The sequence below is a fragment of the Hylobates moloch genome, unplaced genomic scaffold (genome assembly GCF_009828535.3).
Source record: "Hylobates moloch isolate HMO894 unplaced genomic scaffold, HMol_V3 SCAFFOLD_7, whole genome shotgun sequence".
NCBI classification, from domain to species: domain Eukaryota; kingdom Metazoa; phylum Chordata; class Mammalia; order Primates; family Hylobatidae; genus Hylobates; species Hylobates moloch.
The window spans coordinates 50307411-50326183 of NW_026652282.1; the positions used below are offsets into that span (position 1 = coordinate 50307411).

Here is an 18773-nt window from a genome sequence, read left to right on the forward strand (position 1 = left end):
GAGTGGTTTTGAGTGAGTTTCTTAATCCTGAATTCTAGCTTGATTGCACTGTTGTCTGAGAGACAGTTTGTTATAATTTCTGTTCTTTTACATTTGCTGAGGAGAGCTTTACTTCCAACTATGTGGTAAATTTTGGAACAGGTGTGGTGCAGTGCTGAAAAAAATGTGTATTCTGTTGATTTGGGGTGGAGAGTTCTGTAGATGTCTATTAGGTCTGCTTGGTGCAGAGCTGAGTTCACTTCCTGGGTATCCTTGTTAACTTTCTGTCTCATTATTCTGTCTAATGTTGACAGTGGGGTTTTAAAATCTCCCATTATTATTTTGTGGGAGTTTAAGTCCCTTTGTAGTCACTCAGGACTTGCTTTATGAATCTGGGTGCTCCTGTGTTGGGTGCATGTATATTTAGGATAGTTAGCTCTTCTTGTTGAATTGATCCCTTTACCATTATGTAATGGCCTTCTTTGTCTTTTTTGATCTTTGTTGGTTTAAAGTCTATTTTATCAGAGACTAGGATTGCAACCCCTGCCTTTTTTTGTTTTCCATTTGCTTGATAGATCTTCCTGCATCCCTTTATTTTGAGTCTATGTATGTCTCTGCAGGTGAGATGGGTTTCCTGACTACAGCACACTGATGGGTCTTGGCTCTTTATCCTATTTGCCAGTCTGTGTCTTTTAATTGGAGCATTTCATCCATTTACATTTAAAGTTAATATTGTTATGTGTGAATTTGATCCTGTCATTATGATGTTAGCTGGTTATTTTGCTCGTTGGTTGATGCAGTTTCTTCCTAGCCTCGATGGTCTTTACAATTTGGCATGATTTTGCAGTGGCTGATACCGATTTTTCCTTTCCATGGTTAGTGCTTCCTTCAGGGGCTCTTTTAGGGCAGGTCTGGTGGTGACAAAGTCTCTCAGCATTTGCTTGTCTGTAAAGGATTTTATTTCTCCTTCACTTACGAAGCTTAGTTTGGCTGGATATGAAATTCTAGGTTGATAATTCTTTTCTTTAAGAATGTTGATATTGGCCCCCACTCTCTTCTGGCTTGTAGAGTTTCTGCTGAGAGATCTGCTGTTAGTCTGATGGGCTTCCCTTTGTGGGTAACCCAACCTTTCTCTCTGGCTGCTCTTAACATTTTTTCCTTCATTTCAACTTTGGTGAATCTGACAATTATGTGTCTTGGAGTTGCTCTTCTTGAGGAGTATCTTTGTGGTGGTCTCTGTATTTCCTGAATCTGAATGTTGACCTGCCTTGCTAGATTGGAGAAGTTCTCCTAGATAATATCCTGCAGAGTGTTTTCCAACTTGGTTCCATTCTCCCCGTCACTTTCAGGTATAGCAATCAGATGTAGATTTGGTTTTTTCACATAGTCCCATATTTCTTGGAGGCTTTGTTCGTTTCTTTTTATTCTTTTATCTCAAAACTTTCCTTCTTGCTTCATTTCATTCATTTCATCTTCCCTCACTGATACCCTTTCTTCCAGTTGATCACATCGGCTCCTGAGGCTTCTGAATTCTTCATGTAGTTCTCGAGCCTTGGCTTTCAGCTCCATCAGCTCCTTGAAGCACTTCTCTGTATTGGTTATTCTAGTTATACATTTATCTAATTTTTTTTCAAAGTTTTTCACTTCTTTGCCATTGGTTTGAATTTCCTCCTGTAGCTCGGAGTAGTTCGATCGTCTGAAGCCTTCTTCTGTCAACTCGTCAAAGTCATTCTCCGTCCAGCTTTGTTCCATTTTTGGTGAGGAACTGCATTCCTTTGGAGGAGGAGAGGTGCTCTGCTTCTTAGAGTTTCCAGTTTTTCTGCTCTGTTTTTTTCCCATCTTTGTGGTTTTGTCTACTTTTGGTCTTTGATCATGGTGATGTACAGATGGGTTTTTGGTGTGGATATCCTTTCTGTTTGTTAGTTTTCCTTCTAACAGACAGGACCCTCAGTTGCAGGTCTGCTGGAGTTTGCTACAGGTCCACTCCAGATGCTGTTTGCCTGGGTATCAGCAGCAGTGGCTGCACAACAGCGGATTTTCATGAACCACGAATTCTGCTGCCTGATCCTTCCTCTGGAAGTTTTGTCTCAGAGGAGTACCCGGCCGTGTGAGGTGTCAGTCTGCCCCTACTGTGGGGTGCCTCCCAGTTAGGTGGCTTGGTGGTCAGGGACCCACTTGAGGAGGCAGTCTCCAACTGCATGCTGGGAGAACCACTACTCTCTTCAAAGCTGTCGGACAGGGACATTTAAGTCTGTAGAGGTTACTGCTGTCTTTTTGTTTGTCTGTGCCCTGCCCCCAGAGGTGGAGCTTACAGAGGCAGGCAGGCCTCCTTGAGCTGTGGTGGGCTCCACCCAGTTTGAGCTTCCCAGCTGCTTTGTTTACCTAAGCAAGCCTGGGCAATGGCGGGCACCCCTCCCCCAGCCTTGCTGCCGCCTTGCAGTTTGATCTCAGACTGCTGTGCTAGCAATCAGTGAGACGCCGTGGGCGTAGGACCCTCCAAGCCAGGTGCGGGATATAATCTACTGGTGTGCCATTTTTAAACCCGTCAAAAAAGTGCAGTATTACGGTGGGAGTGACCTGATTTTCCAGGTGCCGTCTGTCACCCCTTTCTTTGACTAGGAAAGGGAACTCCCTGACCCCTTGTGCTTCCCGTGTGAGGCAATGCCTCGCCCTGCTTCGGCTCATGCACGGTGCACTGTGCCCACTGTCCTACGCCTACTCTCTGGCACTCCCTAGTGAGATGAACCTGGTACCTCAGATGGAAATGCAGAAATCATCCGTCTTCTGTGTTGCTCATGCTGGGAACTGTAGACCGGAGCTGTTCCTATTCAGCCATCTTGGCTCCACTCTCAACTTTTATTTTAAATTCAAGGGGCACATGTGCAGGTTTGTTATATGAATATATTGTGTGATACTGAGGTTTGGGATGCAAATGATCCCATCACCCGGATAGTGAGTGTAGTATCCAACAGTTTTTCAAAACTTTCCCTCGCTCACACCCTTCCCCATCTGTTAGTCCCTCGTGTCTGTTGTTGCTATCTTTATGGCCATGAGCATCCAGTATTTAGCTCCCACTGAAAAATGAGAACAATGTGATATTTGGTTTTTGTTCCTGTGTTAATTAGCTTAGGATAATGACCTCTGGGTGCATCCATGTTGCTGCAAAGGACATGATTTCATTCTTTCTATGGCTGTGTAGTATTCCATGATGCATATACACCAAATTTTCTTTATCCAATCCACCATTGATGGGCATCTATATTGATTCCATGTGTTTGCTATTGTGATAGCATAGTGATGAACATACAAATGCACATGTCTTCTTGGTAAAACAATTTATTTTCTTTTTGGTATATACCCAGTAATGGGATTGCTGGGTCAAATGGTGGTTTTAAGTTATTTGAGAAATCTCCAAACTGCTTTCCACTATCGCTGAACTAATTTACATTCCCATCAACATTCCCTTTTCTCTGCAGCTTCACCAGTATCTGTTGTTTCTATACTTTTTAATAATAGCCATTCTGACTGGTGTGAGAGGATATCTAATTGTGGTTTTTATTTGCTTTTCTCTGATGATTAGTGATGATGAGCATTTTTTCGTATATTTCTTGGCTGCTTGTCTATCTTCTTTGGAGAAGTGTCCGTTCGCATCTTTTGCCCACTTTTAAATAGGGTTATTTATTTTTTGCTTGTTTCATTGTTGAAGTTCCTTATAGATTCTGGATATTAGATCTTTGTTGGATGCATAGTTTGTAAATATTTTCTCCCATTCTGTAGGTTGTTTATTACATCACATGAATGTCAGGATTAACTGACTGTGCAATATTTAAAGTACTGCCCAATACCTGAAATATATCATTAATTGTTAAATATCATTATCATCATTATCCTGGCATGCTCTATAACTCCTGTCTCTTCCATTTCTAGCATATTGTCATATACACATGACAGTAAAAAATCCTCCTTTTTAGGAACTTCCAACAGTTCTTTATATCCATTTTCCCAATGCATCCTCACTACCACCATGTTAGGTAGATATTATTGTCCCCAATTTACAATTGAAGCAACTAAAATCCAGTGAAATAAAAGAGCTTGCATAGTTCACAAAACTAGGAAATGAGAGTTCCTTAATTTTTATTCATCTTAAAAGCATAGACATTATCATATTCTTTTTTAATACTTTGAATATTTGTTGAAGCAATCAATAAATGTCATTGGTATTTCCAGTGAGCCCAAAGATATTTTATTAAAGTTATTTTAAGTCACATGAAAGGTTATGTGAAGGATTTTAAATTTCATTTTCAAGAATTAATGTTTGAGATACTGAGAAATCACACTGGAATTGCATACTTTAGTGATTGTATTACCACATACATTTAAACTTTGTTCTTTTGGGCATATTGACTTATTGTATTTCATTCTGGAAATTGCTGTAATTATGTCCATTATAGAACATTTGCAAAAAGCAACAAAAAATTACCTATAATCATAGCACTGAAAGAGTAGTTATTCACTGTTAATGTTTTGCTTACGAGTTTCACATGTTTGAGGTTATACTAGGAATATACTGCTATAACCTTCTCTTTTCACTTACATTAAATGACGTTACATCACAGGAATTTCTAAAGGGCAGTAAAACTTTTAGGAAACACCACTTTTTATTTTATTTTATTTTATTTTAAGTGCTGGGGTACATGTGCAGGATGTGCAGGTTTGTTACAAGGTAAACGTGTACCATGGTGGTTTTCTGCACCTATCAATCCATCACCTAATGTTGAGTCCAGCATGCATTAGCTATTTTATATGATGCGCTTTCCACCCCTGAGAGGCCCCAGTGTGTGTTGTTTCCCTCCCTGTGTCCATGTGTCCTCATTTTTCAGCTCCCACTTGTGAGTGGGAACATATAATGTTTGGTTTTCTATTCCTGCATTAGTTTGCTGAGGATAATGGCTTCCAGCTCCATCCATGTCCCTGCAAAGAATATGATCTCATTTCTTTTTGATGTACCACATTTTCTTTATCCAGTCTACCATTGATGGGAATTTGGGTTGATTCCATGTCTTTACTATTGTAAATAGTGGTACAATGAACATATGTGTGCATGTATCTTTATAATAGAATGATTTATATTCTTTTGGGTATATACCCAATAATGGGATTGCTGGATCAAATGGAATTTCTGGTTCTAGTTCTTTGAAGAATTGTCACACTGTCTTTCGCAATGGTTGAACTAATTTACATTCTCACCAACAGCGTAAAAGCGTTCCTTTACCTCTGTAGCCTCGGCAGCATCTGTTGTTTCTTGATTTTTAATAATTGCAATTCTGACTGGTGCGAGATGGTACCTCATTTAGGTTTTTATTTGCATTTCTCTAATGATCAGTGATGTTGAGCTTTTTTGCATGTTTGTTGGCTGCATAAATGACTTCTTTTGAGAAGTGTCTGTTTATGGCCTTTACGCAACACCGCCTTTATTGGCCATACAGTTGTCTGTTGTAGATATCTATAATTATTTATTTGGTGACAAGGAGATTTTATGTGTTTTTCGAATATAAATAATGATGCACTGACCAGCTTTCTGTATGGATAATTCTTACTAGGTTGGATTACTGTTCTTATGATGGATCCTAAAAGGAGAATCACTGGCTCAAACGGTCAGCTTTATAAGGCTTTTGACAAGTACATTAACTTTAATATGTTGATTACATATTAACATGTTGATATGGGTATTCTTTTAATAAAGTTGGTCAGATGACTTGTTTAGTTAAAGTTTGCATTGTTTTATTTCTTCTTAGGTTTGAGGAAGCAATGAAGGAGGCTCATGCTGTAGATCAAAAGCTTGCAGAGAAGCAGGAAGATGAAGCCACCCTGGAAAATAAATGGCCCTTCCTTGGGGTTCCTTTGACAGTCAAGGAAGCTTTCCAGGTACAAGGTACTATTCTTTTACTTTTGGCTACCTGACTTTAATTCACAAGTTGCTACATTTTCTAAACTTATAAACTAAAAAGGATGTTATAAAAGTGAAAGACTAACTCATGCTGCTTCCTCAGTTTTGAAATGAGAGGAAATATTCAGCAAGTTCCATTGGGAAAAGAAATGATAATAGTCATCGTCTGTTAGCTCTGTATGGCATATGGGGGCACTATGTTCAGTATCCATTAATCCTTACAGCAAACTTATAAGAATAGTATTATTGATCTCATTTTTCAGATAAGAAAATTGAGGCTCATGACCCTAAAGTAGTTTGGCTAAAGCCAAGCTTGAATTCTGATAAATACCTGTGCTTTCTCTGTAATACAGTTCTTATTTTGTAACTTCCTGCTAGCTTCAAAAGTAAATGAAAATCCCAAATATTTGGAAAGTAAACAACGTATTTTTAAATAACCCATAAGTCAAAGAAATAAATCACAAGGAAACGTTTGAACTGAAAGAAAAAATATAATAATCTAACAAAACTTATGGGATGTAGCTAAATTAGTATTTAGAGGGAAATGTATGGCTTTCAGTGAGTATATATGAAAAGAAAGATTTAAAATCAGTAACCGAAGCCTGGCCTTAAATGGCTCCTGCGCAAGGGGTCAGTGAGGGAACTGAGGCCTCACCTTCACTGGGAATCTTTGGGATCCTAGCTATAGGGGACCCCTTGTCGCCCATGGGTGTATGAGCTGGCAGGAAGATCTGATGGAGAAGAGGCAGAGATGGGCCTTCAGAGGGCTTGGAGCCTGGAAGCTTTTGGTGCTCTGGGCAGCTCCAGCTGAGAGTAGCCATAGGCACCAGTCCCCAGGGCTTCCCATTCTTCCGAGGAGGTGGAGGCCGGGGTGACCTCTGACCCAGGAGAGAGCAGAGCCAGCTTCTTCACGGGACTGAGGTGCATCTGCTCTGCAAGCTTTCCTGCCTTTCAGCCGCTCCCAGCATCCATGCCTAGCTGCTTTGCAGGAGCTGGTGCACATAACAGCCCCTTCAGCCCAGCCTCAGTGTATTGATGCACCTGAGTACTTTCCTAGCTAGCCTGGAGCATATTGGATCCCCTAGCACAGACAGAACCGAACCCCAGCTAAGGGACAGTCAGGTGCACCCAGGGCTACAGCGTGCTACTTGAGAGTAAGGAGCAGAGATCTGTGGACAGTAATGAAGCTGGGGAAGAGCTCCCAACCCCAGAACACTGAGAAGGGAGAGATGCATGGGTTTCTGGGCAACGTGAGATGGGGCATGCCTCCCTCCACAGGGTGGGTCCATAGAGTGTGGCATATCTCTCTGCTGCAGCCCCTGCCCGAGAGGGCTGGTGGTACAGAATAGCTAACAAAAGAAATGCCAGCACAGCACCATTGATCACAGGGGGCTCTCCCAAATCCCAGGAGCAGATTTGGTGAGGCAGATGCTATCTCTTTCTGCTCTCCCAACTCAAGAGCATGCCTGCATACTAAGGGAAATACAAAAGAGCTGCACAGCTTGGTATTAACCTAGCTACCGGCCATTACTCTTATGCTTCATCTACTGGATTGCAGCCCAAACTACAACACCAATCATCTGGCTAATATGTACACCTGTGAAACCAAGTGCAAGAATTCAAACACACATAAAGATCCTGTAGAGGCCAGGCACAGTGGCTCATGCCTGTAATCCCAGCACTTTGGGAGGCCGAGGCAGGTGGATCACCTGAAGTCAGGAGTTTGAGACCAGCCTGGCCAACATGATGAAACCATGTCTCTACTAAAAATACAAAAAAGAAATTAACTGGGCATGGTGGCGGGCATCTGTAGTCCCAGCTACTTGGGAAGCTGAGGCAGGAGAATCGCTTGAACCTAGGAGGTGGAAGTTGCAGTGATCAGTGCCATTGCACTCCAGCCTGGGCAACAAGCGCAAAACTCCATCAAAAAAAAAAAATCCTATACAAAACACTGGCCTTCTGAAAGGATCCACAAACATAGCCAACTAACTATACTGAACTTACACCACAGTTACAGAAATACCAATCCTCAAATATGAGAATAAATCAGTGCAAGAACTCTGGAAATCCAAAAAGTAGAGTGTCCCTATTGACCTCAAAACAAGTCCAATAGCTCTGCAGAAGTGGTTTTTGACCAGTCTGAAATGACTGAGATGACACAGTCTTCAGGATCTGGATGTCAGTGAAACTTATTGAGATTCAGAAGAAAGTTGAAATCCGATCCAAGGAATGCAAAGAATCCAGTAAAATGACCCAAGAGATGGGAGAAAAAAATGGGCATTTTAGGAAACAACAAAACAGAGCTTCTAGAACTTAAAGACTCACTATAAGAATTTCATAATACAATTGGAAGTATTAACAGCAGAATAGACCAAGCTGAGGAAAGAATCCCAAAGCTTGAATACCGTTTTTTCAAATCACCTTAGTCAGACAAAAATAAAGAAAAAAGAAATTAGAAAATGAATGAAACCTCCAAGAAATGTGGAATAATATAAGAAAACCAAACCTATGACTCATCAGCATTCTCAAGAGAGAGAGAGAATAATCAACTTGGAAAATATATTTGAGGTGAAGAAGTTGACACCAGTCTTGATGAAGAGGTTGACATGCAAATCAAAGTGGTATAGATAATGGTGGCCACATACTATATAAGATGACCATCCCCAAGGAACATAGTAATCAGATTCACCAAGGTCAATGCAAAAATAAATAAATAAATAAATAAATAAATAAATAAATCTTAAAGGCAGCTTGAGAGAAGGGTTAAGTCACATACGGAAAGAACTCCATCAGGCAAGCAGTAGATCTCTCAGCAGAAACCTTAACAATGAGAAGATATTGGGGGTCTACTTTCAGCATCCCCAAAGACAAGAAATTCCAACCAAGAATTTCATATCCTCACAAATAAGCTTCATAAATGAAGGAGAAATAAAATTCTTCTCAGACAAGAAAATGCTGAGGAATATTTTTCAACTAGACCAACCTTACATAAGACCCTTAAGGAAGTGCTAAACATGGATTCAAAAGAATGACACCGGCTGTCACAGAAACACTCAAGCTGATAGCTTGCATGCACTGTAAAACAACTGTGCAATCAAGTCTATATAACAAACAGCTAATAGCATGACTTGAATAAAATCACATGTATTTGAATGTAAATGAACTAAATGCCCCAATTAAAATACAGAGTGTCAGGCTGGGTGAAAAAACAAGACCCAACCATCTGTTTTCTCTAAGAGGCCCATCTTACATGTAATGACACCCACATGCTCAAAGTGAAAGGATGTAGGAAGATCTATCATGCAAACAGGAAACAAAAAAGAGCAGGAGTTGCTATTCTTTTTATCAGATAAAACAGATCTTAAACCAACAACAACCAGGAAATACAAAGAAAAGCATTATGTAATGATAAAGGTTTTAATTCAACGAGAAGACTAAACCATCTTAAATATGTATGCACCCAATCTTGGAGCACTCAGATTCACAGAAAAAATCTTCGTGACCTAAGAAAAATCCTGGACAGCCACACAATAATAGTAGGAGATTTCAAAACCCCACTGACAGTGTTAGACAGATCAACGAGGCAGAAAACTAACAAGAGAAACTCAGGGCTTCATCCCAACACTTGAGCAATTACACTTAACAGACATCTACAAAATACTCCACCCAAAAACCACGGAATATACATTCAACTCATCTGTACATGGAGCATACTGTACACGGTCAGTCATACTTCAAGTCTCAATAAATTAAAATATTGAATCTTACCATGCACACTCTTGGACCAGAGTGAAATAAAAATAGAAATCAATATCAAGATCTCCCAAAACTACACAAATACATGGAAACTAAACAACTTTCTCATGAAAAACTCCTAGATGGACATTGAAATTAAGGCATAAATCAAAGAAAGTGATTAATAACTCTTAGGCGAACATCAAAATTAAGGCAGAAATAAAAGAAAACAAAAAAAAAATCTCTAAAATTAGTGAAAATAGTGACACATCTTACCAAAGTTATTAAGGCGCCACTCAAGCATTGTTACCAGGAAAGTTCGTATAACTAAATCCTTCTTCAAGAAGTTGGAAAGATCTCAAATTAACAATATAACATCACACCAATGTGAACTACGATAATAAGAAAAAATCAATTCCAAAGCCAGCAGAAGAAAAGAAATAACTAAAATTAGAGAACTTAGTAAAATATAGATGCAAAAATCTATACAAAAGATCAATGAAATTAGGAGTTTGTTTTTCAAAAATAAGTTAGACCGTTACCTAGGTTAAAAAAGAAAGAGGATATTCAAATAAGTACAATCAGAAATGACAAACATAACACTACAACTTATTTCATGGAAATACGAAAGATTGTCACAATCAATTCAATGCATGCAAATTAAAAATATATAGAAAATGGAAATATTCCTGGAAACACACTATCTCCCAAGATTGAATCAGGAAGAGAGTGAAAGCTTGAACAGCCCAATATTGAGCTCTGAGATGGAATCAATAATAAGAAACCTACCAATCAAAGTGTCCTGGACTAGATGGATTCACAGCCAAATTCTACCAGATATACAAAAAAGAGATGGTACCAATACTACTGAAACTATTCTAAAAAATGGAGGAGGAGGGACTCCTCTCTAACTCATTCTATAAAGCTATCATCACCCTAATACAAAAATCTGGCAGAGACACGACAGAAAACAAAAACTTCAGACCAATATCCCTGATTAACATAAACTCAAAAATCCTCAATAAAATTCTAGCAAACCAAATCCAGCAGCACAACAAAAAGTTAACTCATTATGATCAAGTAGGGACTATTCCTGGGATGCAAAATTGGATCAACATATGCAAATCATTTAATGTGATTCACCACATAAATGATTAAAAGTAAAAACCATGTGATCATCTCAATAGATGCAGAAAAATAACTTTTGATATAATTCAACACCCCTTCTTTATACTAACTCCCAACAGACTAGGCATCAAAGGAACATACCTCAAAATAATAAGAGCCATCTATACCAAACACACAGGTAATGTCACACTAAATGGGCAAAAGCTGGAAGCATTCTTCCTGAGATCTGAAACAAGGAAAGAGTGGCCACTCTCACTACTCTTATTTGACATAGTGCTGGAAGTCCTAGCCAGAGCAATCAGGCAAGAGAAAGAAAAGGCATCCAAATAGGAAAAGAAGTCAAACTGTCTCTCTGTTGATCTGTTGATGATATGATCTTATGCTTAGAAAACCCTAAAGACTCCACCAAAATCCTACTAAAACTGATAAACGATTTTAGCAAGGTTTCAGAATACAAAATCAGTGTAGTAAATCAGTAGCATAATGATGTCCTGGTTGAGATTCACACAATCCCATTTACAATAGTCACAAATAAAATGGAATACCTAGGCATACAGCTAAAGAAGGAGGTGAAAGATCTCTACGAGAACTGCAAAACACTGCTGAAAGAAACCAGAAATGGTACAAATAAATGCAAAAACATTTCATGTTCTTGGATTGGAAAAATCAGTATTGATGAAATTGCCATACATCCAAAAGCAGTTTACGATTTAACGCTATTCCTACCAAACTACCAAAGACATTTTTCAAAGAATTGGAAAAAAACTATTTTAAAATTCATATGGAACCTAAAAAGAGCCTGAATAGCCAAAGCAATCCTAAGCAAATAGAAGCAGAGATATCACACTACCCCACTTAAAACTATATTATAAAGCTACAGTCACCAAAACAGCATGGTGCTGGTACATAAATGGACACATAGACCAGTGGAACAGAACAGAAAACTCAGAAATAAAGTCACACACATGCAACCATCTGATCTTTGTCAAGGCCAACAAAAATAAGCAATGGGGAAAGGACTCCCTATTCAATACATGGTGCTGGGATAACTCACCAGCCATGTACAGAAGACTGAATCTACACCCTTATCTTTCACCATAGGCAAAAACTAACTCAAAATAGATAAATATTTAAATGTAAGATGTCAAACTCTAAAAAATTTGAGATGAAAACCTAAGAAATACCCTTCTCTATATTGACCCTGTCTCCCCCCACCCCCCCAAAAAAACATGGTCAACTCCCTAAAGCTATTGCAACTGAATGAAAAATTGACAAGTGGGACTTAATTAAACTAAAGACCTTCTGCACAGCAAAATAAACCATCAACAGAATAAACAGGCAGCCTACATATTGGGAGGAAATATTCATAAGCTATGCATGCAATTAAGGTCTAATATCCAGAATCTATAAGGAACTTAAGCAAATCAACAACTAATAAACAAATAACCCATTAAAAAGTGAGCAAGAGACACGATCAGACATTACTCAAAAGAAGACAGACAAGTGGCCAACAAATATTTGAAAAATGCTCTCAGGATCAAGTTCACAAATAATAATATTAGCCTTAAATGTAAACAGGCTAAGTGCCCCAATTAAAAGACTGGCAAATTAAATAAAGAGCCAAGATCCATTAGTGTGCTGTATTCAGGAGATCCATTGCACACGCAAAGACACACATAGGCTCAAAATAAAGGGATGGAAGAATATTTATCAAGCAAACGTAAAGCAAAAAAGAGCAGGAGTTGCAATCCTAGTCTCATAAAACAGACTTTAAGCCAACAAAGATGAAAAAAGACAAAGAAGGGCATTACATAATCGTAAAGGGACTTTGTACCAAGAAGAGTTAACTATCCTAAATATATATGTACCCAGTACGGGAGCACCCAGATTCATAAAGCAAGTTTTTAGAGACATACAAAGAGACTTAGAGTCCTACACCATAATAGTGGGAGATTTTGACACCCCACTGTCAATATTAGACAGATCAACAAGACAGAAAATTAACAAGAATATTTAGGACTTGAACTCAGCTCTGGACCAAGTAGACATAATAGACATCTACAGAACTCTCCACCCCAAATCAACAGAATATATATTCTTCTCAGCATCACATTGCAATTATAAAATTGACCAAATAATTGGAAGTAAAACACTCCTTAGCAAGTACAAAATAATGGAAATTATAACCAACAGTCTCTCAGACCACAGTGCAATCAAATTACAACTCAGGATTAAGAAACTCACTCAAAACAGCACAACTACATGGAAACTGAACAACCTGCTCCTGAATGACTACTGGGTAAAGAAATTAAGGCAGAAATAAATATGTTATTTGAAATCAGTGAGAAAAAGGACACAACGTACTGGGATCTCTGAGACACAGCTAAAGCCGTGTTTAGAGGGAAATTTATAGCACTAAATGCCCAAAGGAGAAAGTAGGAAAGATCTAAAATTGACACCCTAACATCACAATTAAAAGAATTAGAGAAGCAAGAGCAAACAAATTCAAAAGCTAGCAGAAGACATGAAATAACTAAGATGAGAGCAGAACTAAAGGAGATAGAGACACACAACAAACCCTTCAAAAAAATAAATGAATCCAGGAGCTGGATTTTTGGAAAGATTAACAAAATAGATATACTGCTAGCCAGACTAATAAAGAAGAAAAGAGAGAAGACTCAAATAGACACAATAAAAAATGATAAAGGGGATATCAGTACCGATCCCACAGAAATACAAACTACCATCAGAGAATACTTATAAACACCTTTACGCAAATAAACTAGAAAGTGTAGAAAAGATGGAAAAATTCCTGGACACATAAATCCTCCCAAGTCTAAACCAAACCAGGAATAAGTTGAATCCCTGAATAGGCCAAGAATAAGTTCTGAAATTTAGGCAGTAATTAATAGCCTACCAACAAAAAAATCCCAGAACTAGATGGATTCACAGCCAAATTGAACCAGAGGTACAAAGAGGAGCTGGTACCATTTCTTCTGAAACTATTCCAAACAATAGAAAAAGAGGAACTCCTCCCTCATCCATTTTATGGGGCCAGCATCATCCTGATAACAAACCCTGGCAGAGACACAACAAAAAAAGAAAATTTCAAGCCAATATCCTCGATGAACATCGATGTGAAAATCCTCAATAAAATACTGGCAAACCAGAAGTACATCAAAAAGCTCATCTACCACTATCAAGTTGGCTTCATCCTTAGGATACAAGGCTGATTCATCATTTGCAAATCAATAAATGTAATCCGTCACTTAAACAGAACCAATGACAAAAAAACACGATTATCTCAATAGATGCAGAAAAGGCCTTCAATAAAATTCAACACCCTTTCATGCTAAAAACTCTCAATAAAGTAGGTATTAATGGAACATATCTCAAAATAATAAGAGCTATTTATGACAAACCCACAGCCAATATCATACTGAATGGGCACAAACTGGAAGCATTCCCTTTGAAAACCGGCACAAGACAAGGATGCCCTCTCTCACCACTCCTATTCAACATAATATTGGAAGTTCTGGCCAGGGCAATCAGGCAAGAGAAAGAAATAAAGCATATTCAAATAGGAAGAGAGGAAATCAAATTGTCTCTTTTTGTATATGACATGATTGTATGCTTAGAAAACCCCATTGTCTCAACCCAAAATCTCCTTAAGCTGATAAGCAACTTCAGCAAAGTCTCAGCATACAAAATCAATGTGCAAAAATCACAAGCATTCCTATATACCAATAGTAGACAAAAAGAGAGCCAAATCATGAGTGAACTCCCATTCACAATTGCTACAAAGAGAATAAAATACATAGGAATACAGCTTAGAAGGGATGTGAAGGACCTCTTCAAGGAGAAGTACAAACCACTGCTCAAGGAAGTAAGAGAGGACACAAACAAATGGAAAAACATTTCATGCTCATGGATAGAAAGAATCAATATCATGAAAATGGCCATACTGCCCAAGTAATTTATAGATTCAATGCTATCCCCATCAAACTACAATTGACTTTCTTCACAGAATTGGGAAAAACTACTTTAAATTTCATATGGAACCACAAAAGCGCTCTGATAGCCAAGACAATCCTAAGCCAAATAACCAAAGTTGGAGGCATCACGTTACCTTACTGCAAAGTATACTACAAGGCTACAGTAACCAAAACAGCATAGTACTGGAACCAAAACAGATATATAGACCAATGGAACAGAACAGAGGCCTCAGAAATAATGCCACACATCTACAACAATCTGATCTTTGACAAACCTGGCAAAACCAAGCAATGGGGAAAGGATTCCCTATTTAATAAATGGTGCTGAGAGAAATGGCTAGCCATATGCAGAAAACTGAAACTGGACCTCTTTTTTACACTCAAATTAACTCAAGATAGATTAAAGATTTAAACTTAAGATGTAAAACCATAAAAACCCTAGAAGGAAACCTAGGCAATACCATTCAGGACATAGGCATGGGTAAAGAATTCATGACTAAAACATCAAACAAAAAATGGCAATAAAAGCCAACATTGACAAATGGGATCTAATTAAACTGAAGAGCTTCTGAACAGCAAAAGAAACTATCACCAGGGTGAACAGGCAACCTATAGAATGGGAGAACATTTTTGCCATCTATCCATCTGACAAAGGGTAAAATCCAGAATCTACAAGAAACTTAAATTTAAACAAATTTACAAGAAAAAAAAACAAACATACCCATCAAAAAGTGGGTGAAGGATATGAATAGACACTTCTCAAAAGAAGACATTTATGTGGCCAACAAACATATGAAAAAAAGCTCATCATCCCTGGTCATTAGAGAAATGCAAATCAAAACCACAATGAGATACCATCACATGCTAGTTAGAATGGTGATCATTAAAAAATCAGGAAACAACAGATGCTGGAGAGGATGTGGAGAAATAAAAATGCTTTTACATTGTTGGTGGGAGTGTAAATTAGTTCAGCCATTGTTGAAGACAATATGGCGATTCCTCAAGTATCTAGAACTAGAAATACCATTTGATCCAGCCATCCTATTACTGGGTATATACCCAAAAGATTATATATCATTCTACTATAAAGCGACATGCACATGTATATTTATTGTGGCACTCTTCATAAAAGCAAAGACTTGGAACCAACCCAAATGCCAATCAGTGATGGACTGAATAAAGAAAATGTGGCATATGTACACCATGCAATATTATACAGCCATACAAGATGAGTTGGCTGGGTGTGGTGGCTCACGCCTGTAATCCCAGCACTTTGGGGGGCCAAGGCAGGTGGATCTTGAGGTCAGGAGATCGAGACCATCCTGGCTAACACGGTGAAACCCCGTCTCTACTAAAAAATACAAAAAATTAGCTGGGTGTGGTGGTGGGCACCTGTAGTCCCAGCTACTCGGGAGGCTGAGGCAGGAGAATGGTGTGAATCTGGGAGGCAGAGCTTGCAGTGAGCCCAGATGGCGCTGCTGCACTCCAGCCTGGATGACAGCGAGACTCCATCTCAAAAAAAAAAAAAAAGGATGAATGCATGTCCTTTGCAGGGACATGGATGAAGCTGGAAACCATCGTTCTTAGCAAACTAACACAAATCGGAAAACACTGCATGTTCTCACTCACAAGTGGGAGTTGAGTAATGAGAACACATGGACACAGGGAGGGGACCATCACACATTAGGGCCTGCTGGGGGTTCGGGATCTAGGGGAAGGATAGCATTAGGAGAAATACCTAATGTAGATGATGTGTTGATGGGTGCAGCAAACCACCATCACACATTTATACGTATGTAACAAACCTGCACGTTCTGCATATGTATCCCATAACTTATAGTACAATAATAATAATAAATTCCAATTGAAACCTCTGCTTTTTTTCTGGTTTCCATTTGCTTGATAGATTTTTCTCAATTTTTAAAATTTTGAGCCTATGGATGTCATTGCATGTAATATGTGTTTGTTGAAGACAACATACCAAGGAGTCTTGCTTCTTTATCTGGCTTGCCACTCTGTGCCTTTTAATTTGGGCATTTAGCCTGTTTACATTTAAGGTTAGTATTGATATATATGGATTTGTTGCTGTCATCATGTTGTTACTTGCTTATTATGCAGATTTGTCTGTGTTTTTGCTTTTTAGTGTCAGAAGTCTGTGTACTTGTGTGTTTCTGTAGTGGTTTGTAATTACCTATTATTTCCATATTTAGTGCTTCTTCCAGGAGCTCTTATAAGGCACATCTGGTGGCAACAAATTTTCTTAGCATTTGCTTACCTGAAAAGGATCTTATTTCTCTTTTGTTTATGAAGCTTAGTTTGGCTGGGCATGAAACTCCAGGTTGCATTTTTTTTTTTTTTTTTTTTTTTGAGATGGAGTCTCACTCGGCTCACTGCAAGCTCTGCCTCCCAGGTTCACGCCATTCTCCTGCCTCAGCCTCCTGAGTAGCTGGGACTACAGGCGTCCGCCACCACACCCAGCTAATTTTTTGTATTTTTAGTAGAGATGGGGTTTCACTGTGGTCTCGATCTCCTGACCTTGTGATCCGCCTGCCTTGGCCTCCCAAAATGCTGGGATTACAGGTGTGAGCCACCATGCCCTGCCTGCATTTTTTGTTTTTAAAGAATATTCGATATAGGTCCCCGATCTCTTCTTGAATGTAGGATTTGTGCTGAGAGGTCTCTTGTTAGTTTGCTGGACTTCCTGTTATAAGTGACCTACCCTTTCTCTCTAGCCTTTAACTTTTTTTTCTTTCATCTCAACTGAAGAGAATTTGATGATTATGTGTCCTGGGGATGACCTTCTCATGAAGCATTTTGTGTGGGTTCTCAGGATTTTCTGAATTTGAATGTTGGCCTCTCTATCTAGTTTGGAGAATTTTCTCATTGGTGATATCCTGAAATATATTTTCTAATTTGCCTTCTTTATCTTTTTCTTTTTCTGGAATGCCAATGAATTCTAGATTTGGTCTCTTTATGTTATTCCATAATTCATGGAGGTTTTGTTCGTTAAAAATTTATTTTTTCTTTATTCTTGTTTCACTGTTTTATTTTAAAAAGTCAATCTTCAAGCTTCAATATTCTTTTCTCAGGTTGGGTATTCTGCTGCTAATGTTCGTGATTTCTTTTCTTTTGTTGTTTTCTTTCCTTTTTTTAAATTATGCTTTAAGTTTTAGGGTACATGTGCACAACATGCAGGTTTGTTACATATGTATACATGTGCCATGTTGGTGTGCTGCACCCATTAACTCATCATTTAATATTAGGTATATCTCCCAATGCTATCCCTACCTCCTTCCCCCAACCCACAACAGGCCCCACTGTGTGATGTTCCCTTTCCTGTGTCCATGTGTTCTCATTGTTCAATTCCCACCTATGAGTGAAGACATGCAGTGTTTGGTTTTTTGTCCTTGCGATAGTTTGCTGAGAATGATGGTTTCCAGCTTCATCCATGTCCCTACAAAGGACATGAACCCATCCTTTTTTATGGCTGCATAGTGTTGTACCCAGGCGAGTTAAGTAAACGCCACACTTTGAGACGAATTAAGAGTCCTTTATTAAGCCGGCGGCCAAAGAGACAGCTAATGCTCAAAATTCTCTCGGCCCGGAGGAAGGGCCTCAATTAACTTTTATACTTAGGTTTAGGAAGGAGAGGGGGACTCAAATGTAATAATTCTACAGAAGTAAAAACATGCAAGAATCAAAACAGTCAAAATGGTTACAGAGTGATAAACAACTTGAAAGACAAATGGTTACAAGAAAAGCAACGGTACCAGGTGCAAGGTTCTAAATCTTTCATTATAATTAGGTACAGGGTTTATGCTGGACACAAACTCAAGGTTTTATGTTGTTATCTCTTGGAGAAAATTCCTGGGGAACTTCACATATTGTTGGTGTTGGTACCTTATCAGTTATTTGGGCTCCTTTGAAATGCTGAGGATTTGTTTACCCAGGCCAACTCCTCACAACAGGGGGGTTGGGTGAGGAGCCCT

The 18773-nt window shown here is 38.7% G+C and overlaps 1 protein-coding gene across 1 annotated transcript in view; it reads left to right on the top strand.

Annotated features, from left to right (window-relative positions):
• Positions 1-18773, top strand: part of FAAH2 (fatty acid amide hydrolase 2) — a 215236-nt gene that overhangs the window by 19110 nt on the left and 177353 nt on the right. The window contains exon 3 of the mRNA XM_058441321.1: positions 5775-5911. Coding sequence (XP_058297304.1) covers positions 5775-5911 — 137 coding nt within the window. The remainder of the gene's footprint in view (positions 1-5774; positions 5912-18773) is intronic.